The sequence below is a fragment of the Trichomycterus rosablanca genome, chromosome 23 (genome assembly GCF_030014385.1).
Source record: "Trichomycterus rosablanca isolate fTriRos1 chromosome 23, fTriRos1.hap1, whole genome shotgun sequence".
In the NCBI taxonomy this organism is placed as follows: domain Eukaryota; kingdom Metazoa; phylum Chordata; class Actinopteri; order Siluriformes; family Trichomycteridae; genus Trichomycterus; species Trichomycterus rosablanca.
Genome location: NC_086010.1, coordinates 19,304,139 through 19,326,232, shown reverse-complemented (window position 1 = coordinate 19,326,232; position 22,094 = coordinate 19,304,139). Strand labels below are relative to the sequence as shown.

The window sequence follows — 22,094 nt, the reverse complement described above, 5'->3', positions numbered from 1 at the left end:
CGTGTTCAATCAGAGCCAACCAATGGCCAGCAAATGTGTCACTTTTCCAAAATAAAAGCACGTCACTGTGTGAGTAACTGTTAAGTCACCTAGTACACCCTGCCATAGCTGTGATCAGGGTCATGGTGGGACCAACACTGGGCTCAAGGGGTGCCAATCCATCTCAAAGCATCACACACACACACACACACACACACACGCACACACACACACACACACACACACACACACACACACACACACACTCTCTCTCTCATGTATACCATGTATGGGGCAGTGATAGCTCAGTGGTTACTGGACTAGTAATCAAAAAGTTGCCAGTTCAAGCCCCACCACCGCCAAGCCGCCACTGTTGGGCCCCTAAGCAAGGCCCTTAACCCTGTGTTCAGTCATAACTGTAAGTCGCTTTGGATAAAAGTGTCTGCTAAATGCCGAAAATGTAAATGTAAATATACCTATACCCATTCTCACTGGGTGTTCAAAAAATGAATAAATAAGCTTATGTGTGAGTGTTATCCTGTTTAGCATACAGTCCATACATCACCACAATCCTGATCAGAATAAATAATAGTTCTAGCATGACAGGTGTAGCCTAGCAGACAAGGTACTGGACTAGTAAGCAGAAGGCTGCTGGTTCAAATCCCACCACTGCCAGTTTGCCACTGTTGGGCCCTTGAGCAAGGCCCTTAACCCTTATTTGCTTAGACTGTATACTGTCACAGTACTGTATGTCGCTTTGCATAGAAGCATCTGTAATGTAAATGATAAAGAGTAAAGCTTATATATTTACCTCCCACCCTTATACACTACATGAACAATGAAGAACTCCAATTATTTACTTATTTATTTATTTTTTGCTAGTTATATCTTTGTTTAAATTCTATTTAGTTACAGTATCCTCCAGGCAACCCAAGAAGGTCGGGGGTCCCTGCTGAGTCTGGTTCCTCTCAAGGTTCCTTACTGTAATTTTAAGGGAGTTTTTCCTGCCACTGTCGCCCTCGGCTGCTCAACTGGAGGTTTTTGGTCTGTTGGTCCTGGGTTCTGTAAAGTTGCTTTGACACAATGTTCATTGTAAAAAGCACTATAAATATAAATATATATACATTTGACTTGACTTGACTACATGATACATCCTCTGACTCTACAGAATAGATCACTCAGTAGTAGAATTTGGAGTAATTGGGCCATAAGCCCTCAGAAGGGTACATCTTCAGTAAAAGGGCTCTAAAGGGCTCTGAAGGGGGTTTATATTAACACCCAATGGGAACACAAATCACTGTAGTGGCATATTTACCATACGCCAGTACAGGGGTGGCAGAAAATTGCAGAAGGGTAATTGGCAACCCCAAATCAGAAATAGTTGGGACAGTATGGAAAATGCAAATATAATATAAACACAGAGTTTCTTACATTGACTTTGACTTTTATTTGATGTCAGACAGGATGAACCTGAGATATTTCATCTTTTATCTGCTCGACTTCATTTGTTTATTATTAAACATCCATTCCTGCATTTCAGGTCTGCAACACATTCCTAAAAAAGTTGGGACGGGGGCAATTTAGGGCTAGTAATGAGGTGAAAAAACTAAATAATGATGCGATTTTAAACAGGTGATTGTAATCATGGTTTGGTACAAAAACAACCTGGTCGTACATGGACTTGCAGGTCTGCAGGGGGGAGCAGTGGACATTTAGGAAATTTCCACAAAGTCTCATGGGATCTAGATTGTCCTGGCGGAATTACCCCAAATCTAAGTAAAGATTACCTGGAAAAATCCAATATACTAATATATACTAATATCATTTTGGTGGATCACATCGTGATCTAATGAGATTTGGATATCTGGGGGAAATTCTTTGCAATGTTTTGTGTAAACAGAGATTAAAACATACAGTTAAATAAATTCTGCTCCTGTTTAACACCAGATGAGTTAAAGCTTCATAACACAGGCACAACAATCTTCTGAACGTCAGTAAACAGGTGAACTAATGCTTTAAAAATTAGATTCTGAGCTAATTTGACTGAAATTGAAGTTTACGAAAAGAACCTCAGTCATGCTCCGACAGGGGGCGCTCATACAGCTCAATACAGCTTCTGATTACAGACAGTAAAGTTTAAAATAAATAAATTATTAGAAAAAATCATTAAACACAAACCTGTTAGTACGAGATAAAATAGAGTTCAAATGAAAAGAAATACAACAAATCAACAGTGAAATTAAAGCAAATATTACAGAGGGAGGAATTATTCAAGCTTTTATTAAATATTGTAAAGATTTAAGACCAAATGAGCTCAAATCTTTTAATATTTATTTGTTTTGCTGTAAATCTGACCAGGTTTGAGGTTTGTATTGAATCAGATTTTTATATGATTACAGAAACACATGCAAAATTAATTTAACAAACAAAACATGCAAAATAAATACAGAAATAAAAGAAATAAAACCAGGAGACAAAATTCTGTTCTTTTATATGACTTGAAAGTGATCAGAGATTTTGTTAGCAGGTAAACAGGTAGCTGAGTAAACAGGAAGACAGACAGAGTGGCAGGTAACCAGACAGGTAGGTGAGTAGACAGGTGGGTTAAAAATGCAGGTAATCTGGTAAATATCAGGTTCTCTCACTAACACTGTTGACCTTTCCTGGGTTCCTGCCGCTGCTTTGAAGTTTGTCTCTTGAGCAGCTGCACTATTTTGGGGACAGGGTCCGTTTACACACACACACACACACACACACACACACACACACACACACACACACAGAGTAAAACTCACTCATTTACTCACCCCACATTAACACACACAAGTCTGCTGATCTAGGAGTGTTTCATCCACTAGGGGCGCTATGAGCTGTTACCCCCCCCCCCCCCCCCCCCCCCCAAAAAAAAAAAAAAACTACATGTAAAACGTGTCAGTTCCGAGTATTTTAAATATTTAGAGCTCTTTATTTGTGAGACCAGGAGCTCAGGAATCATCATGCCACACCAGTAAGCGCGACTGAACTGGTGAATGTGAAAACAAGTGGCCCAAAATTAACGGCTCTTGGAACTGGAACAAGTCTGGACCAACTGAACGAAGAGCACGAAGGGTTCAGACGGGTCAGATACGGGACCGAAGAGCGAATGAAGCCTGATGGAGTGGGAGATAATCTGAGCATTAGAGCGGCGCTGGTGCTATCGCAAACGGAGGTGGCGGTGGACATTTAAATCTGTCATTTGCTAACAGAACTGACGATAGGTGTAAAATTCTGGCGAGACACTGCTCTCATCGATCGCCATCGCTCCTCTTATCGCTGCAGGTGGATGTTTGGCCCGAAGGCTTCGCATTAGTTAGTTTTGAAGGTTTGGAAGAACCACGTGTGCATGATGTAGATCTGGGTGACATTCGTGTCTTTATGAGGTAATTAAGAGTCTCGGCGGAGATGTCGGCCGGCCGGAGTTATGGCAGCTATGGAAACACGAGCCGCGTGCTAGCGATGTCCTGGCAATGATTTTTTTAAATAAACACAGTCGGCCGGTGCTTACGAGCCTCGGACTAAATTTAGCCGCCCGGTTTCAGGAGCGCCGTGGCCTCGCAGCAGGTGTAACGTTACCCACGTGAAAGTGAATCCGTAAAACGGTCGCGGCTCTACATGGCGCAGCGCTACATGTCCCGTTTAGGTACGCGAAAGAAAATCGCTGACAGGAATTTTAACTCGCTTGGGTTATTTAACGCGACGCTGTTCTGCAGTACAAGAAACAACGAGCATGAAGTGAACGGTTATTACACCCGTACACACGTCCGTTAGCAGCAACACAAGGTAATGAAATCATACAGGTGGGGATCAGGAGCTCCCATCGAACATCAAAACGGAGGAAAAGAATACGAAGTGTGGCGAGGTCACTGGAATCCAAAATAAAAAAACATCCAGTAAGCGGCAGCTCTGTGAGCAGAAACACTGTGTTGATTACCGGAGTCAGAGGAGAACGACCAGACTGGTCTAAACTGAACGTGAGGCAGCGATAACTCAAAAAACCATAAATATAAGCATAAAATTATATCTATATAGAATTTTAGAAATACAAAGCAAACAAACAGACGATTCATTCTGATGCAGGATTTACTAGTTATGCACCGAGGTCAGCAGGGGTGCCAGGTTTAGATTTGACCTTTTATTTTATTTATTTACTTGTTTTAATGAATGCAAGTTAAACTAGACGTACAGATTAATCCCGCTTTTATTCTGATTTCTTTAAGTGATGGTTTTATAGTTTGTTGAAGCTGAGATTCAGGCCTCGTCACACGCCCAGTGTGGGCGGCACGGTGGCTAACTGGGTAGCACTGTCGCCTCACAGCAAGAAGATCCCCAGGTGGTCCGGGCCCTTTCTGTGTGGAGTTTGCATGTTCTCCCCGTGTCCGCGTGGGTTTCCTCCGGGTGCTCCGGTTTCCTCCCACAGTCCAAAGACGTGCAAGTGAGGTGAACTGGAAACACTGAATTGTCCATGACTGTGTTGGATATAACCTTGTGACCTGATGAACCTTGTGTAATGAATAACTACAGTTCCTGTCATGAATGTAACCAAAAGTGTAAAACATGACGTTATAATCCTAATAAACCAACAAACAATGTTATTATTATTTGTTTGTTTTTGCTGTTGCTGCAACAAACAAACACACCCAGAGTAACATAACTTGCGGGACTTAATCCAGCTTTATTTGCTCCGTTTCTGTTCTGGCCGTCTCGTACGATCGCTCAGTGGTGATCATCTTCCTCCCCGAGATTCTCAGCAGATTTCTGATTCACTTGTTCTCAAAACTAGTGAGACTGGGCGTGTCCAGGCTTCACATCCATATTCATCTACGGACCGGACCGAGACTTTACTGTGAAAAACAATTCATTAAAGCAAGTGAGGTAAATAAAGATGGAGGAGAGACGTGATGTATAACGTTTTATTGTTATACACAGATCATTTCTCACAATCTCCAGAGTACAAACGTCACTGGGGCTTCAACATGCTTCAAACTCTTAAATCTCCTAAATTAAACATCGCTCCTCTTTTCTTCTGATTAAATATCTGAAATAAAAGATCATTCTTCAAGTTTCAGCTTTTTTCTTTCTTTTTGTGCAGAAATGTGAGTGAAGCTCCTGAATACGAAACCTTTCATCCAAAATAATCCTGCAAACGTGTAGAAAAATACCAACAACTGTGTTCTATTGTGTAGAAATGATTTCTTTGTGCAAGAGTTGTTTTTTTTGTACAAAAATAATTACGTTTTTATCAGTAAACATGATCAGATTACAAGACATGAAAAATGGTATACGCTGCCTAAATCATCCACAAAATCAACTCAAATAATACAAATGATATTTATATATTTATATACTTATATACTTATATAGTCTAACAGATCCAATCATTTTGTTCAGGATGCTAAAAAATATTATTTTTAGTAAAATTGTAACTTCATTTCAGCTCTTAGTTTGAATACAGAAGTGCAACCAACAGAGCACCTTTAAGAAATGTCAATAAAAGCCAAAAGCAACTGAGACAAAAATACCAAAAGCAATTCTTAAAGCAATCCAGATTTTACTACAAACTCTAGAATAAATATCCCTCCAGGCTTTTAATAATGAATAATAATATTAATAATAATAATAATAATAATGAATAAATCTAATCCCATCACCACTCTGTTCCCGAACGAACGAGATAAATTAAGACGAAACCTTTTACTCTTTTTTTTTTTAGTTTTTTTTCGGGGTGTAACTGCTGCTCCACCCGAGCACGTAAACAAAAAACCTCCTCGTTTAATGCAGCACAGACCTGAAATAATTCTACATCAAACCTACAGAATTATTATTTATATTCTGTTTCCTCCCACATGCAAACAAAGTTCAGACTTTTATACATAAATCCTCTTAAATAACAATCATCTTAGTCTGTTTTGTAAAGCAGGCGCGAGTCGATAATCAGATTTATGATGCACTGAGAACTAACTAATAAATAATTATTAATCATTTATTTATTCCTAATTGCATCCAAATTTTTCCTTTTTTTAAATAATGCCACCATTTATTTAATCACATGAATTAGAAATAAAGCACCGGCGCATTAGCACCAGCATTGCAGTTATTCTCAGATCTGACATGCTGCCCTGTACATGCGGATGTGTTGGTGTTCTGGAAGTAACCACACACACACACACACACACACACTGCATTCCACGCTGGCCAGAGAGAACTGCTCACTAGCACCCACCCCAACACATAAAACCATCAGGTTCTTCTTTTCTTTCCTACAAAGAGTCATTACACATGGAGGAACACACTATACTCAGGTGGAAAATCCACCACTTGTGCAGGCTCAGACTCCCTCAGATGCGACCATTCATGCCGTATATTAACACGTGCATCGTTACGTCAATCCTAAAGCCTTCTTAGTATTAAACTGATCAATGATTGGTCGTTTTCTCCCTCCAAAATCTGCCCCCCATTACCAAAGATTAAAAAGTTACTACAATTTAATTCTACATCATAAAGTGATTATCGGCTCATGTCTGCTCATTCGCATAAATAGAAGAAAAGCACATGCACAGCAGCCATCAATCCACAAATACAAACACCTTACACGTTTCTGCATCCTCAGCGTTTCAGTAAACTGCTCGTCCACGTGACGCCGCTCACGGGTTCGGATTTACAGCAAGTCGTATTTATAAATAATTTAGATTTTAAAGTGAATTCTATTGCACATCTAAGAAAACACAACATTCTCTACTTGATTATCGCTGCAGAAGAAGCAGAACGAAGAACTGAGTTGTGATTCTACAACAGAGGAAAATAAACATAAATAATAAAAGCCACCATGCAACACGACATGAAAACTCGTACGCCCCGATAATCAGCCGGGCGATACATCGCGATACGCTGCCGACAGCTTATTCCAAAGGTTTCTACACCAGGCCTTCATAACACGTTCAGAAGCATCGTAGGAGCTAAAAGTATGTGGTCACCTGTGCACAAGGTTGGAATTTGTGCCCATAATGGTGTCACCTTTACACGGTCAACTGTGCAACACCGAGTCCCGAAAGTGTTCAGTAGGGTTGAAGCCAAAACTCTGGAGTTCCTCCAAACCAAACACATCGATCCACGTCTATACAGAGCTCGCTTACAGAGCTCATCATGCTGGAACAGGAAAGAGCCTTCCTTAAACTGTTGCTGTAAAGTTAAATCTAAAATGTATTTTTTATATATATTTTGCTTATGCATTTTCTCCCTTCTTCTCCCTTTTAACGCGTCCAATTACCCGATTGCGTCGCGCGTCCTCTCCACCAATGCCGATCCCCACTCTGATTGAGGAGAACGAAGCCCCCTTTGACACGTGGGCAGCAGACGTATGCATTTTGTCAACCACACTTTGACGAGTGCAGTGCAGCTCAGCACTGTGTACAGAGAGACACACCCTGATCCTCACTCTTTTCCCGTCTCTGTGCAGGCGCCATCAATCAGCCAGCAGAGGTCGTAATTGCATCAGTTATGAGAGAGAGAGACCCCATCCGGCTTAGTCCCGCCCATATCTGAACAACAGGCCAATCGTTGTTCACGTGGCCGCTCAGCCTTAGCCGGCAGGCAGAGCCGAGACTTGATATGATGTATTTGAGATCCCAGCTCTGGTTCCAGCATGTGTTTTTACCGCTGCACCACCTGAGCGGCCTGAACTGTATTTTATATATTTATTTAATGCACCTCAGTGTGAGCTGTGGGCGTGGATGGAACACCTGAACTCTAAATCTAAAAGGGCGTCCACATACTTTCGACCAAATACTGTATGGAACTGTTTAACGTCAGAACGAAGCTTTTTTTCTTTAATTTTGTGCCACGTGCTGCACAGAACCAAAGAAACTCTGAACTCTAAATGTTTTATATAATGATGACGTGTGATGGAGGCCTGGTGAAGGAACCTGAATGAAGCTGCAGCTGAATTTTTAAGTCTGTAGGAAAAATGCAGCATGAAGAACGTCGGTATTTTCGTTATCGGATAACATTACGGTATAAAAACGTGGTACGGACGTGAGCCTGGCCGCAGCAGCAGCGTGGGACGAGGCCGTGCTCGTGACGGTAGGTGTGTTGGGTCGAGTGTGGAGCGCGTGCTGAACACATTCCTCTGAGCTGAAGATAAATCTCTGTACTGAACACGTCAGGGGAGCGGAGCGCGCCGCAGCTGTCGGTGCTCGTCATGCTAAAGTGCACCGGCGTTCCAACACCGAGCGCTCGGATCAGATGGGGTCAGATCAGCGCCCCGTCGGCCTCCCTGCTTCTCTCATCCGTCGTCCGGTCTTAATCAAACACCGATAAAGCAGCCACGGGTCTACACGCCGTCCTCCCGACACGTGCTGCGTTTCCCACAATCCTCCTGTCGATCCCACGGCCAGGAACCAGCCTGGCACTCTGGGACTTCCAGCGCTGAGGAAGAGAAACAGTCAGGGTCCCGTAGACCCACCAAAACGGCCGCTAGCTGCTAAGATTCGAACCCACCCAAGCGCCCCATATTATAATAAAAGTATAATAATAATATACAAACATTTATATATAGTATATATACAGTATATATCTTTAAAGCTGGACGGAGGATGAAACGATGGTTTACCTGAAGCGTCGCTCCATCAGGTCAAGAAGTGAACAAAGATAATCGCCAGTCCAATATTCAGAAGCATCACCATGACAACCACAATAGAATTCTGAGCCTGAAATACAATAAAAATGGCACAATTAGCCGCCGACACTAAATTAGCATTGTACAGGACGTCAGGAACAACTTAACCAGCTGTCGGAACACATAGGTCAACAACGTCCAGGAACGCCACCTTCAGAAATGCTGCAGAGTGAAGCGAGCGTTGGGAAATCTAGTTCCTACTAATCTAGTCCCTAGGGTCTTTAGTTCTTAGTTCTACTAATCTAGTTCCTGGTTCTACTAATCTAGTCCCTTGGTTCTTCCATTTTTAGTTCCTAGTTCTACCAATCTAGTTCCTAGTTCTACCAATCTAGTTCCTAGTTCTACTAATCTAGTTCCTTGGTTCTTCCGTTTTTAGTTCCTAGTTCTACCAATACTAGTTCTACCAATCTAGTTCCTAGTTCTACTAATCTAGTTCCTTGGTTCTTCCGTTTTTAGTTCCTAGTTCTACTAATCTAGTTCCTTGGTTCTTCCGTTTTTAGTTCCTAGTTCTACTAATCTAGTTCATTGGTTCTTCAGTTCTAATCCTCTCATCTTTTGGTTCCTTGGTTCCTGTTTCACATAATCCAGGTTCCTTCCCGTGTTCTGAAGTCCTGAGTGTGTTTACGAGACAGGATGAGGACGAGGATGAGGACGGGTACTCACCACTTCCTCCTGTTTGACCTCCTCCAGAACCTCCACGCTGACCTTCTTGGTGTCGGCGAGACTCTTGGCCTTAATGCTCCTGGGTCTGGACTCGGGTTTGGGCGTGGGCGTGCTGAACGATTTGGGTGGGGGCGGGGGCATCCGAGCCAGGCTGGACTGAGTCATTTCGGGTTCCTTGTCCTCGGGCTCCTCGGGCGGCGGGATGGTCTTGATGGTTTTGACGTAGTAGCTGTGGTAGGCCGTGTGGAGCTGGCCGTTTATTTTGGGGGGCTTCGGGGGCGCTGCGTCTTGAGCTTTGCCGACCTCGGGCACGACGGCGGCTGGTTCGACTCGGCTGATCCTGCGGGGCGGGGCCGCGTGGTCTCGGCTGATCTCACGCGTCACGCTGAGCTTTCGTGCCGCGCCGCTACCGGTTTGAGGGTTTTTCTTTGCCGGCGGGGGTGTGGGAGCGCCTTCGTTCTCCTCCTGTACCGCTTCTTTTTTCTCCTCCTCCTCCGGCGCAGCTTCCTGCACCTCCTCCACTCGCTCGCTGAGGCTTTGTTTGATGTACTCCAGGCCTGAGAGGAAATAAACTCAGAGATGAAACTTATTTAACATAAAATCCACTCCACAGATTAAAGAACCCGACGCAAGCGCCCGAACCGTGTAATCCGCTCGTAATCTGTTCTGGGATTCGAACCAATCCTGGAGAAGCTCACGATACGGTCCCATGATACATCCTTAAACAGGATCTGATCTAATCGGAATATAACGACGTCACAGACACACTCCAACTGAATTTACATTCACAAACACAACACAAGCAGTGCTTAGGGTCTCGCTCAGGGGCCCAAGAGTGGTAACGTGGCATTGGTGGGACCTCAAAATCTCATGGAAAGCCTCGCCAGAAGAAGCTTGTTCTTGGGTGTCCACATACTTTTGGCATGGCTATTGACAGAAAGGGCACAAGTTCCCACAGACGCACTCCAAAAGTCTTGTAAAAAGGCTTTCCAGGACACTGGAGCAAAGAGCGGTGCCCACGGTCCCATGCGAAGTCCAGTCCTCCCTCTAAAGCTTCTACAGTGGGCATCAGAACTGGCTTTAGAGGGAGGACTGGACTTCGCATGGGCACATGGGCATCGTTCATCAGTGGAAGAGATGCAAGCGCTGCTGACTTCCCCTGGCACCTGGCGCCAGGTACCACACCGCTCGTACTGGCGCTGACGCACGACCTCGAGGCTCCGGTTCAAACGTTTCATTGTAGTGATGGAAACCAGTTCAGCAGCTGCGGCATCACGTTACAGTTCCTGTTAAACCAGTATAACCGCTCTGTCGGAGCGGTCCGTCACGAATCCCACTGGTGATATGAGACTTTCATCCCTACTAGAATGATTTCACCCAATCAGATGCTGAGATTCCGAACCTCCGTGCTCCCACCACCATGTTTCGCTGCTGCTGTAGAATCTGGATTTGCTGTCCACAATATATAATGAGACCCTCGTCGTCCAGTCTGATCAGCGCTGATGGCTGTTGGATGTATTTCTTCAAACCAGTTTAACCTGGTCAGGGTCTCGGTGGGTGCAGTTACAGCGTGAAGCACTAGGTGCAAGACAGAACCACCCTGAATCCATGGTTCAGAACTCTCACTCAAATCTGCCCTTCAAGCGTTGTAGGCAGTGGTAGCTCAGAGGTTATGGTGCTGGATTAGTAATCATAAGGTTGCAAGTTCAAGCCCCACCACCACCAAGTTGCCACTGTTGGGCCCCTGAGCGAGGCCCTTAACCTTCAATTGCTCAAGCATCCGCTAAATGCCGCAAACGTAAATGTAAATGTAAATACAGCCGATCACGTCTGTGTAGACCCGCCAGCGGCCGATAGCACAACTGAGGGTGTGTGTGTGTACGTGTGTGTACGTGTGTGTGTGTGTGTGTGTGTGTGTGTGTACATATGTGTGTGTGTGTGTGTGTGTGTGTGTGTGTGTGTACCTGGTTGCTGGTAGTCCGGTGCTAACTCTGTGGCTATGGTTCTCGCCAGATCTGATTCCTGATCAGCAGCAATCGCAGCCTGGTCTGCAACTTCACCCTTCGTCCTGGCGTGAGTCGTCCTACACACACACACACACACACACACACACACACACACACACACGCGCACACACACACACACACACACACACACACACGCACACACACACACACACACACACACACACACAATGAAAAACTATTCAGCATCCAGGATCCAAGATGTGTGTGTGTGAACCGAGGTAAGAGTGCGGATCACTAGTGAACTGCCCATTTCAGGACTAAATACTGGTTTAAAGGTTTCACCCTCTACAGTGCATAATATCAAACGATCCTGATACTCTGAGGAATCTGTGTAAGGGTTCAAATCCCACCACTGAACGTCCCTGACCTCTTTTTTTTTTTTTACTTAATAAATGTCACTTTAATAAAATCCCATCCTACTGCAGCTGCAACCAACAGCACCACCTATCCTCTAGAAGCCCAGTCACCAACTCATCCATCCATCCAACAAACTGTAAATACATCCATCTATTAATCTGTCCGTCCGTCCGTCCGTCCATCCTTCAATCCATCCATCTATCCAACCATCCATCCATCCGTCTGTCCATCTATTCTTCAATCTGTCAATCCATCCTTTCATTCCTTCTTTCATTCATCCATCCATCCATCAAACAATCTGTTAATACATCCATTTGTCTGTGCATCAACTCGTCAATCCATCCATCAGTCCATCTATCCAACAGTGCATCCATCCATCCATCCATCCATCCTTCAAACTGTCTGTCCATCCATTCATCCATCTGTCCATCAAACAATCTGTAAATACATCCATCCAATTATCTGTCAATCCGTCCATTTGTTCTGTAACGCATCCGTTCATCTGTTCATTCAACTATCCACCCGTCCATCCACCCATCCATTCATCCATTCATCCATTCATCAATCTTCTTGTCTATTTATTCTTCCATCAAACCATCCATTCATCCTTCTTCCTGAACCAGACGGTCTATATGAGGACCACAGACGTCCGTCTCTTCCTCTGTCTCGTCTGTGATGATCACAGTCATGCTTTTGTTCACGACAACTTCAGAACCATCAAGAACAGAGCAGATCTGTTTCACTCCAGATGTCTGGAACCCCGGTCTGATACGGATCAACCACGTCTGACAGACATAAATCACACACTCACACACACACACACACACACACACACACACACACTCACACTCTCACACACACACACACACACACACAGTCAGCACAGCTCTTCATGTCTGGTTGCTAAAGTTTGAGCAGCTGAGCTGGATCTTTGGCTCTAGCCACTGTTTGGCATGTTTTCCCTGCATCTGTGTCCCTGTATTCTCTAAGTGTATGTGGACGAGCGTCCTGTCTGAGATATATCCCATTCCTGCTATCATTTTTTAATCATTAACAGTGTTCCATACAGTATCAAAAGCCTTTGATGTACAAAGGTAGCGAGGCACATTACAAACTGTTCAATTCACTAAAGCTGTAGCTCATTACACAATCTGTGCTTGATTTCTGGGTGTTTCAGCCACACCCATTGCTATCCGGCATCCATCAAGGTCCGGCCAGACTGCCACCGCCACGTTTCACAGCTTGCTTGAGACCTTCTGTCTGTGGAACCTTCAGGAGATCATCTGGGTGCTTTCATGTAAACGTCAGATGTCTGGGTTAGCATGTGTAATGAACTGCTCACATAATGCCCGACATGAGTGCCACCTTCACCGCATTTCACATTTTGTTTAAAGGTTTGAAATTCAGTGTAAACACAGAAACAGATGGTGGACGAGTGACGACGGTGGGCTGGAGGTATCGTACACTGGGGTGTGTATTTCTGTACAGTGCTGATAAGCTGCCTTATTTAGTCAGCAAGTGTGTGTGCTGACACACCACTGACACACACACACACACACACACACACACACACACACAAACACACACACTGAGAGGTCCTCCCCATTAGACAAACCACCCGGGTTGCCAGATACACTAACCAAACGTCAAGATGGTGTATGAGGAGGGTTTATCCTCCTGACACGCCCTCCCTCCGACACGCCCGTGCTCCATGACCCCTTCTTATTCGCCCGTACTTCGGTGGATCAGTGCGTGAGGTCGGTCTCGCTCACGGAGAGTCATGCACTGATCTCCACTCCTGTACAGGCACCTCGGGATACTAACCAGGGTCCTTACACAGCCTTGAAGACCCCGCCCACTTCTTAGTCCCGTCCTTTCCCACCCAGCAGACTAGCGGCCGATTCTGTCTGATGCAGGCACTAGGGGGCGCCCGGCCGACCTTCCTTTACAGTCACCTGACCTGAACCCAGAGTGCTTTTTGGAATGCAACACTAAAATGCTGCAGCTGGTCGTGTGGGTGCAGCACAGCAAGAAACCTCGAGAACCTGGGTTTGATTCTCAGGATTGGTTTCCCTCAGGTAGTCCGAGATGCAAAATGTGGAGCCGTGGTTCTAACCTGCACCTAAGTGTGGGTGAGGGTGTGGACGTATAGGTGCATGATGCCCCGATGTGTTTCTGGACCCACAGTGACCCTGACCCTGCCCTCGTCTGCTCACGTGAGCTGATCAAAGCCTGATGGTGTGTGTGTGTGTGTATGTGTATGGTAAAAAAGGGTAACCACAGACGGTCAGCCACTCCCAAGAGAACCAAACAACACGCTGATAAGCACACACACACACACACACACACACACACACACGGCTGGTACAGCGTGTTTGCATGTTGTGTTAAACAACAAATCCAGATCAGATTCAATTCGTTCCATTTTGGATTAATACCGGAATATGGACGACACTACCACAGTCAAGCAAGCTTAACATCCTTCATCACTGCTGTACAAGAATGAAGCTCCTGATGATGCTTGTTGGACTCGGGTTCAGCTTTAGGACGTGGAATTGGTTGCAGGGGTTTTATTTTTTGCTCAGCGTTTAGAGAAACACACGGACCCTGGGACCACCCCGTCAGGTGTGTGGCACTGCCCTATCAGACTCCGGTGCCACCCGAGCGCCCGGCGCATGTTTTTAATTATTCATAAGCATTAAAGTTTATTTCACGCCGTTTGCTCGCTGTCGCTTTATTTGGAATGATGTTCATTATTTCTGCTCTGTAGGAGCCCCGAACGCTCCACAGCTTCAGATCTTCAGTATAAAAATAATCGGGACGGTTCATCATGTCTTCAGGTTATTAAAAAGCCGGCGCTGATCCGGTGAGCGGGTTCCTGCTCCAGATCTGACCGGCTCTATTTACAGACTGCAGTGCATCAGAATCTGATCCGTGCACAGATCGGGTAACGGGAGAGTGCACGAAAACAAGCGAGCGCCGCCGAACCCTGAACCCTGGAGTTCAAAATAAAAGCAACGTTCACGCCCAGAAAAAACAGAGCAGTCCTAACATACACTGTATGTGCAAGAGTATTGGGACGCCAATTCTAAGTACAGTATGCATGTGTTTCAGCCACAACAGGTGTAATAAATTCAGCTAAAGAAGCTCCAGTGTCCTGCACAGAGCCCTGACCTCAGCCCCACTCAACAGCTCTGGAATGGGCACAAATTCCCACACACAGACACACTGTACTGTCTTGTGAGAAGCTGTGCTTCCGGCTAACGGTCATGGTCAGGTGTCCAAATACTTTTGACCATACAGTTTACTGCACTATTAAACACGGCTGGTGGTTTCATCACTCTTTATTAGGGCGGATCAGGATCAGGTTCAGGTTCAGGCTGAGTGCAGATATTATAATGACATAAAAGTACAGCATGAGAACGTAAACAATAAAGAATAAAACATCAAAGCTTCAGTCGGACAGCGTGAGAAAGATCAAAGTCTTTTTGTTTATAGACACTTTTGTCTACGGTGACGTATAAAAGAATGAATCAGGTTCAAACAAATCCCATTAAAGGGCCTCAATAATAATAATAATAATAATATTAATAATAGAAATGATAATAATAATAATAATAATAGTAATAATAATAATAATAATAATAATAATAGAAATGATGATAATATTAATGTTAATAATAATAATAATTATTATTAATAATAGAAAAAATAATATTAATAATACTACTACTACTAATAATAATATTAATAATAATTATTATTATTATTGTATTATAGTTATTAATAATAAATAAACCAATAATAATAATAATAAAAATAATAACATTAATGATACTATTGATTTTACTCATACTACTAGTACTAGCAATATTAATAATAATAACATTTGATGTTATAAAGTATTGATATAATAATAGTCATTTTATTATTAAAACAATATTAATTACTAAATTAATTTTAATGACTGAGCTTTGATGATTTATTTGATTACACCTTTGATCAGCCGATTTTTTTAAAACTTTCTAAACATTATAAATATATTTTTTAATTAAATGATCATATTTTATATACAGTGTTTATATTTGCATTTTCCCCTTTTTTCTCTCAGTCTAATCACTGGCCGAGGAGAACCACAGACTAGCACCTGCTGGAACGTTGGGGGTTGCTGGATACAGCGGTGGATCCTCACAGAGAGCCGTACCGCGTACGGAGAGTGAGTGAGGAGAACCTGTATCCAATCCTCTCTCCCTCAGACACCACCAAGTGTGTCCGCTGAGCACCTGGCTAGGCCGGTAGCACCGCTGAGACTGGAACTCACGCTCTGCCTTTTTTAAAGCTACTCCCCCCCCCCCCCCCCCCCCACACAGACAACACAGCTGATGGTTGGTGTTGAAGCTGTTTGCGGACTGAATGGTGCTGATTTGGGAAGCTTGTTGGTGGAGTTTGGCGGCTCTGGTATTTGAACTTTCGGGTCACTGGCACAAAACATTAGCCTAAGCTAACACCGGGGTCAGGTTACGACCTTATGTGAACCTACACCCCGTGCGTGGATGCTAAACGTGAACGCAGGGGTCGGCGGTGCCCACGGAAGGTCGCCTACCTTGAAACGGCGATTTCCACCTTGTTCCTGGCGACGGCGGCGGCTCTCCTGGCCCCCTCCGCGGCTCGGTCCACTTTGGCTTTGCTTTTGTGGTTTTTGAGGGGAATGAGCTGCCTCCGGATCCCTCGCACCAGCACGTTATTTTTGTACTTTCCCTCCTCGGGGATTCCGTCCTGTAACACGGTGCAGCCGTATCCGTGCCGCCGGTTGTTCAGCCACTCGCCTTCGTACTTGGTTCCGTCGGAGCGCTCGCTCACGCCGAAGCCGCTCCGTTTGTCGTTCCTCCACTCGCCGGCGTAGGACTCGGTGACGGTGGCGTCCGTTTTGTCCTCGACCTCCAGGTTGTCCTCGGTGTCGGTCCTGTCCTCGGCGTCGGTCCTGCCCTCGCCCTCGGTGTCGCTGGTGCTGATGCGGCTGACGGCGGAGTTGCGGGACGAGCTGCGCTTGCTGGAGATGGAGCTCTTGGACTCGGATTTGCGGAGCTGCCGGAGACTCCCGAAGAGCGAGCCGCGCCGGAAGAGCTGAGCCTTGGCCTTCTCTCCGTGGACGTTCAGGACGAAGCCGCCCCGAGTGTGGGGCTGCGGGTCAGAGGTCACGTCCTGGAGCAGCACCACGCCGTTGCTCTGTAGACTCCGGAGCGAGGACAGCGAGGAGCGCAGGGGGGAGCGGACGCTCATGGCCATGCCGTACGGGACGCTCTGCCTCACGCCGTAACCGTGACGCATCCCGCCCATCCACTGACCCTGATACGTACCTGAAACACACACGTACAATCTTAAACAACGAAACAGGCTAGCTTTAGCTCATGTATAACCAAAACATTATAGTATTAAATACTGTCTAGAGTAAACTGAGGTTTCATGCAGTGTTACATCATCTTAACATCATCATACTAGTCCCAACACCATAAACACCACACACTACCATCATACTACTACCAATACTAGTACCAACACCATAAACACCACAAACACTACCATTATACTAGTACCAACACTACTACCAACACCATAAACACCACACACTACCATCATACTACTACCAATACTAGTACCAACACCATAAACACCACACACTACCATCATACTACTACCAATACTAGTACCAACACCATAAACACCACACACTACCATCATACTACTACCAATACTAGTACCAACACCATAAACACCACACACTACCATCATACTACTACCAATACTAGTACCAACACCATAAACACCACACACTACCATCATACTACTACCAATACTAGTCCCAACACCATAAACACCACACACTACCATCATACTACTACCAATACTAGTACCAACACCATAAACACCACAAACACTACCATTATACTAGTACCAACACCATAAACACCACAAACACTACCATTATACTAGTACCAACACCATAAACACCACAAACACTACCATTATACTAGTACCAACACTACTACCAACACCATAAACACCACACACTACCATTATACTAGTACCAACACTACTACCAACACCATAAACACCACACACTACCATCATACTACTACTAATACTAGTACCAACACCATAAACACCACAAATACTACCATCAAACTAGTACCAACACCATAAACACCACAAACACTACCATTATACTAGTACCAACACTACTACCAACACCATAAACACCACACACTACCATCATACTACTACCAATACTAGTACCAACACCATAAACACCACAAACACTACCATCAAACTAGTACCAACACCATAAACACCACACACTACCATCATACTACTACCAATACTAGTACCAACACCATAAACACTACAAACACTACCATTATACTAGTACCAACACCATAAACACCACAAACACTACCATTATACTAGTACCAACACCATAAACACCACAAACACTACCATTATACTAGTACCAACACTACTACCAACACCATAAACACTACCATTATACTAGTACCAACACCATAAACACCACACACTACCATCATACTACTACTAATACTAGTACCAACACCATAAACACCACAAACACTATCATTATACTAGTACCAACACTACTACCAACACCATAAACACTACCATTATACTAGTACCAACACCATAAACACCACACACTACCATCATACTACTACTAATACTAGTACCAACACCATAAACACCACAAATACTACCATCAAACTAGTACCAACACCATAAACACCACAAACACTACCATTATACTAGTACCAACACTACTACCAACACCATAAACACTACCATTATACTAGTACCAACACCATAAACACCACACACTACCATCATATTACTACCAACACTACTACCAACACCATAAACACCACACACTACCATCATACTACTACTAATACTAGTACCAACACCATAAACACCACAAACACTACCATTATACTAGTACCAACACTACTACCAACACCATAAACACTACCATTATACTAGTACCAACACCATAAACACCACACACTACCATCATACTACTACCAATACTAGTACCAACACCATAAACACCATAAACACTACCATTATACTAGTACCAACACTACTACCAACACCATAAACACCACACACTACCATTATACTAGTACCAACACTACTACCAACACCATAAACACCACACACTACCATCATACTACTACTAATACTAGTACCAACACCATAAACACCACAAATACTACCATCAAACTAGTACCAACACCATAAACACCACAAACACTACCATTATACTAGTACCAACACTACTACCAACACCATAAACACTACCATTATACTAGTACCAACACCATAAACACCACACACTACCATCATACTACTACTAATACTAGTACCAACACCATAAACACCACAAATACTACCATCAAACTAGTACCAACACCATAAACACCACAAACACTACCATTATACTAGTACCAACACTACTACCAACACCATAAACACTACCATTATACTAGTACCAACACCATAAACACCACACACTACCATCATACTACTACCAATACTAGTACCAACACCATAAACACCATAAACACTACCATTATACTAGTACCAACACTACTACCAACACCATAAACACCACACACTACCATTATACTAGTACCAACACTACTACCAACACCATAAACACCACACACTACCATCATACTACTACTAATACTAGTACCAACACCATAAACACCACAAATACTACCATCAAACTAGTACCAACACCATAAACACCACAAACACTACCATTATACTAGTACCAACACTACTACCAACACCATAAACACTACCATTATACTACTACCAACACCATAAACACCACACACTACCATCATACTACTACTAATACTAGTACCAACACCATAAACACCACAAACACTACCATTATACTAGTACCAACACTACTACCAACACCATAAACACTACCATTATACTAGTACCAACACCATAAACACCACACACTACCATCATACTACTACCAATACTAGTACCAACACCATAAACACCACACACTACCATTATACTAGTACCAACACCATAAACACCACAAACACTACCATTATACTAGTACCAACACCATAAACACCACAAACACTACCATTATACTAGTACCAACACCATAAACACCACAAACACTACCATTATACTAGTACCAACACTACTACCAACACCATAAACACCACACACTACCATCATACTACTACTAATACTACTACCAACACCATAAACACCACACACTACCATTATACTAGTACCAACACTACTACCAACACCATAAACACCACACACTACCATCATACTACTACTAATACTAGTACCAACACCATAAACACCACAAACACTACCATTATACTAGTACCAACACTACTACCAACACCATAAACACTACCATTATACTAGTACCAACACCATAAACACCACACACTACCATCATACTACTACCAATACTAGTACCAACACCATAAACACCACACACTACCATTATACTAGTACCAACACCATAAACACCACAAACACTACCATCATGCACTGGTTCAAACACCATAAACACCACCATCACTGCTGTTCCATATAATTCCTGCCCACTCTCCTGAGGTACCAGGTACAGAGGTGCAGGGTAACAGAGGGGTTACAGTCAGTAATTGTATACCCACGCATTGCCACCTGTGTGGCACCTGATACAGTGAACTACAGCAGCAGGTGAACTCACTCCCGTCCTCGTAGGTCTCCACCCCGTATCCATCCTGCAGTCCGTTATTCCAGGTGCCGTCGTACCTGGCGGGTGAGTCCCGGGTCTGCCGAACCCCGTAGCGACCCTTGAACCCGTGACTCCACTCCCCCCGGTACTCCCAGCGTCCCTTCAGCTCCACGCCGAGCCCGTGCCTCTTGCCGTGGGCCCAGTACCCACGGTACGTGTTCCCGCTCGGCCACGTGTACACGCCCACCATCTCGAACCCGTGCGACCACGCGCCGCTGTACTCGCCCTGCCCGCGCGGCCCCGTGCACACGCCGTGCCCGTGCGCGGTCCCGCGCTCCCAGCCGCCGCAGTACGAGCCGCCGTCATCAAAGTCAAACCGGCCGCCCGGCATCCAGATCAATCAGAGGATCAATGATCAGGTTTAATTGATCTTCCGCTCATCGAAACCAATCAGAAACATTCGAGCAGAACTTTTACGTCATCTTTGATCTTCTTTGATCTTCTTTAAGTTTCCGCTCGGTTCACTTTGATCTTGTCGGTTTCTTCAGGTGCTGCAGAATGATGTGATTTTACTGCTGGAAATAAAAGTTTGAGTTATAAAAAATAAAATAAATAAATAATGAAGAAGCGGAGTGTGTGTGTGTGTGTGTGTGTGTGTGTGTGTGTGAGAGCGGGTGGCTGTGCGGCGGCTGGCAGGGCTGGAGCGTGTGTGAGCGCGTGTGAGCGTGTGTGTGGAGGGCAGGCTGGGCATTAGGGGTGGATTTAGGGTTGCCAGATTGGTTTGTTTAAATCTATTTAATACTTTGGTAACCATGCCAACAGTGACTGATGTGTAGTGTATGATGGTAGTGTGTGTGGTGTTGGTACTAGTGTATGATGGTAGTGTAATGGTTATTACATGGTAATACCCGTACAACAATTTACTCAATTAACAAACAAACAAACAAACTCACTCACTCACTCACTCACCTGGCGGTTGGTACAGTAGGTGCTGCAAAGCTACATAGATCCTGAGAACGTGGGTTCGATCCTCGCTTGTGTATGCGGATAAATGTCTCCATCTAGCGGTCTCAGATCGTCACTGCAGCAAGGTAAACAATGAAATATCTCCATTACAAAACATTTTATTTTTCCATCATAATTCAAATCAAGGTGGGTCCGGATCCACCCGAAAACATTTGGTACAACACACAAAATCACCCTGTGCTAACCAACCACGTTCTAGCCCAATTTTGTTGATGAGGAAGATAGTAATTTACTGCTATTGGATTATAAAATGATCAGATTAGACCAAATAGAAAATTATTCAGATTAAAGATGATGAAAAACACTTTATATAAACGCTACATGTACATTTATTTAGAAACGCTTGTGTAACAAAACGAATTTTCTCCGGTCAAATAAAAACATCAGAGTCGACTCTTCATTTACAAAGCCTAGCATCGGAGAGTCGACTCCTTGCGAATTCAACTCTCTGTACTCAATCCTTGAAATCTGGTAATCAACAGTTTAGAACATTCGGCCCGTCTTACACTGACTGGAGTTTATTTGTTCTTTAGATAATAGAATT

At 44.1% G+C, this 22,094-nt stretch overlaps 1 protein-coding gene across 1 annotated transcript; it reads right to left on the bottom strand.

Annotated features, from left to right (window-relative positions):
* Positions 1 to 4,914: 4,914 nt before the first annotated feature.
* On the bottom strand, positions 4,915 to 21,131 carry jph1a (junctophilin 1a). The gene is made up of 6 exons (XM_062985759.1): positions 20,537 to 21,131; positions 16,340 to 17,093; positions 11,317 to 11,435; positions 9,353 to 9,909; positions 8,624 to 8,720; positions 4,915 to 8,439 (listed from the first exon to the last, which is right to left on the bottom strand). The coding sequence occupies exons 1-5, from the start codon at positions 20,913 to 20,915 to the stop codon at positions 8,640 to 8,642; spliced, it is 1,890 nt and encodes a 629-aa protein (XP_062841829.1). The 5' UTR covers positions 20,916 to 21,131; the 3' UTR covers positions 4,915 to 8,439; positions 8,624 to 8,639.
* Positions 21,132 to 22,094: the final 963 nt, after the last annotated feature.

Excerpts from the sequence above, each read along its gene's own strand:
- jph1a (XM_062985759.1), bottom strand. The coding sequence starts at position 20,915 with ATGCCGGGCGGCCGGTTTGACTTTGATGACGGCGGCTCGTACTGCGGC. Across the intron at positions 17,094-20,536 it reads GGAGACCTACGAGGACGGGA|GTACGTATCAGGGTCAGTGG; the intron begins GTGAGTTCACCT and ends TGTGTGTTTCAG. Across the intron at positions 9,910-11,316 it reads ACCGGACTACCAGCAACCAG|GCCTGGAGTACATCAAACAA; the intron begins GTACACACACAC and ends ATTTCCTCTCAG.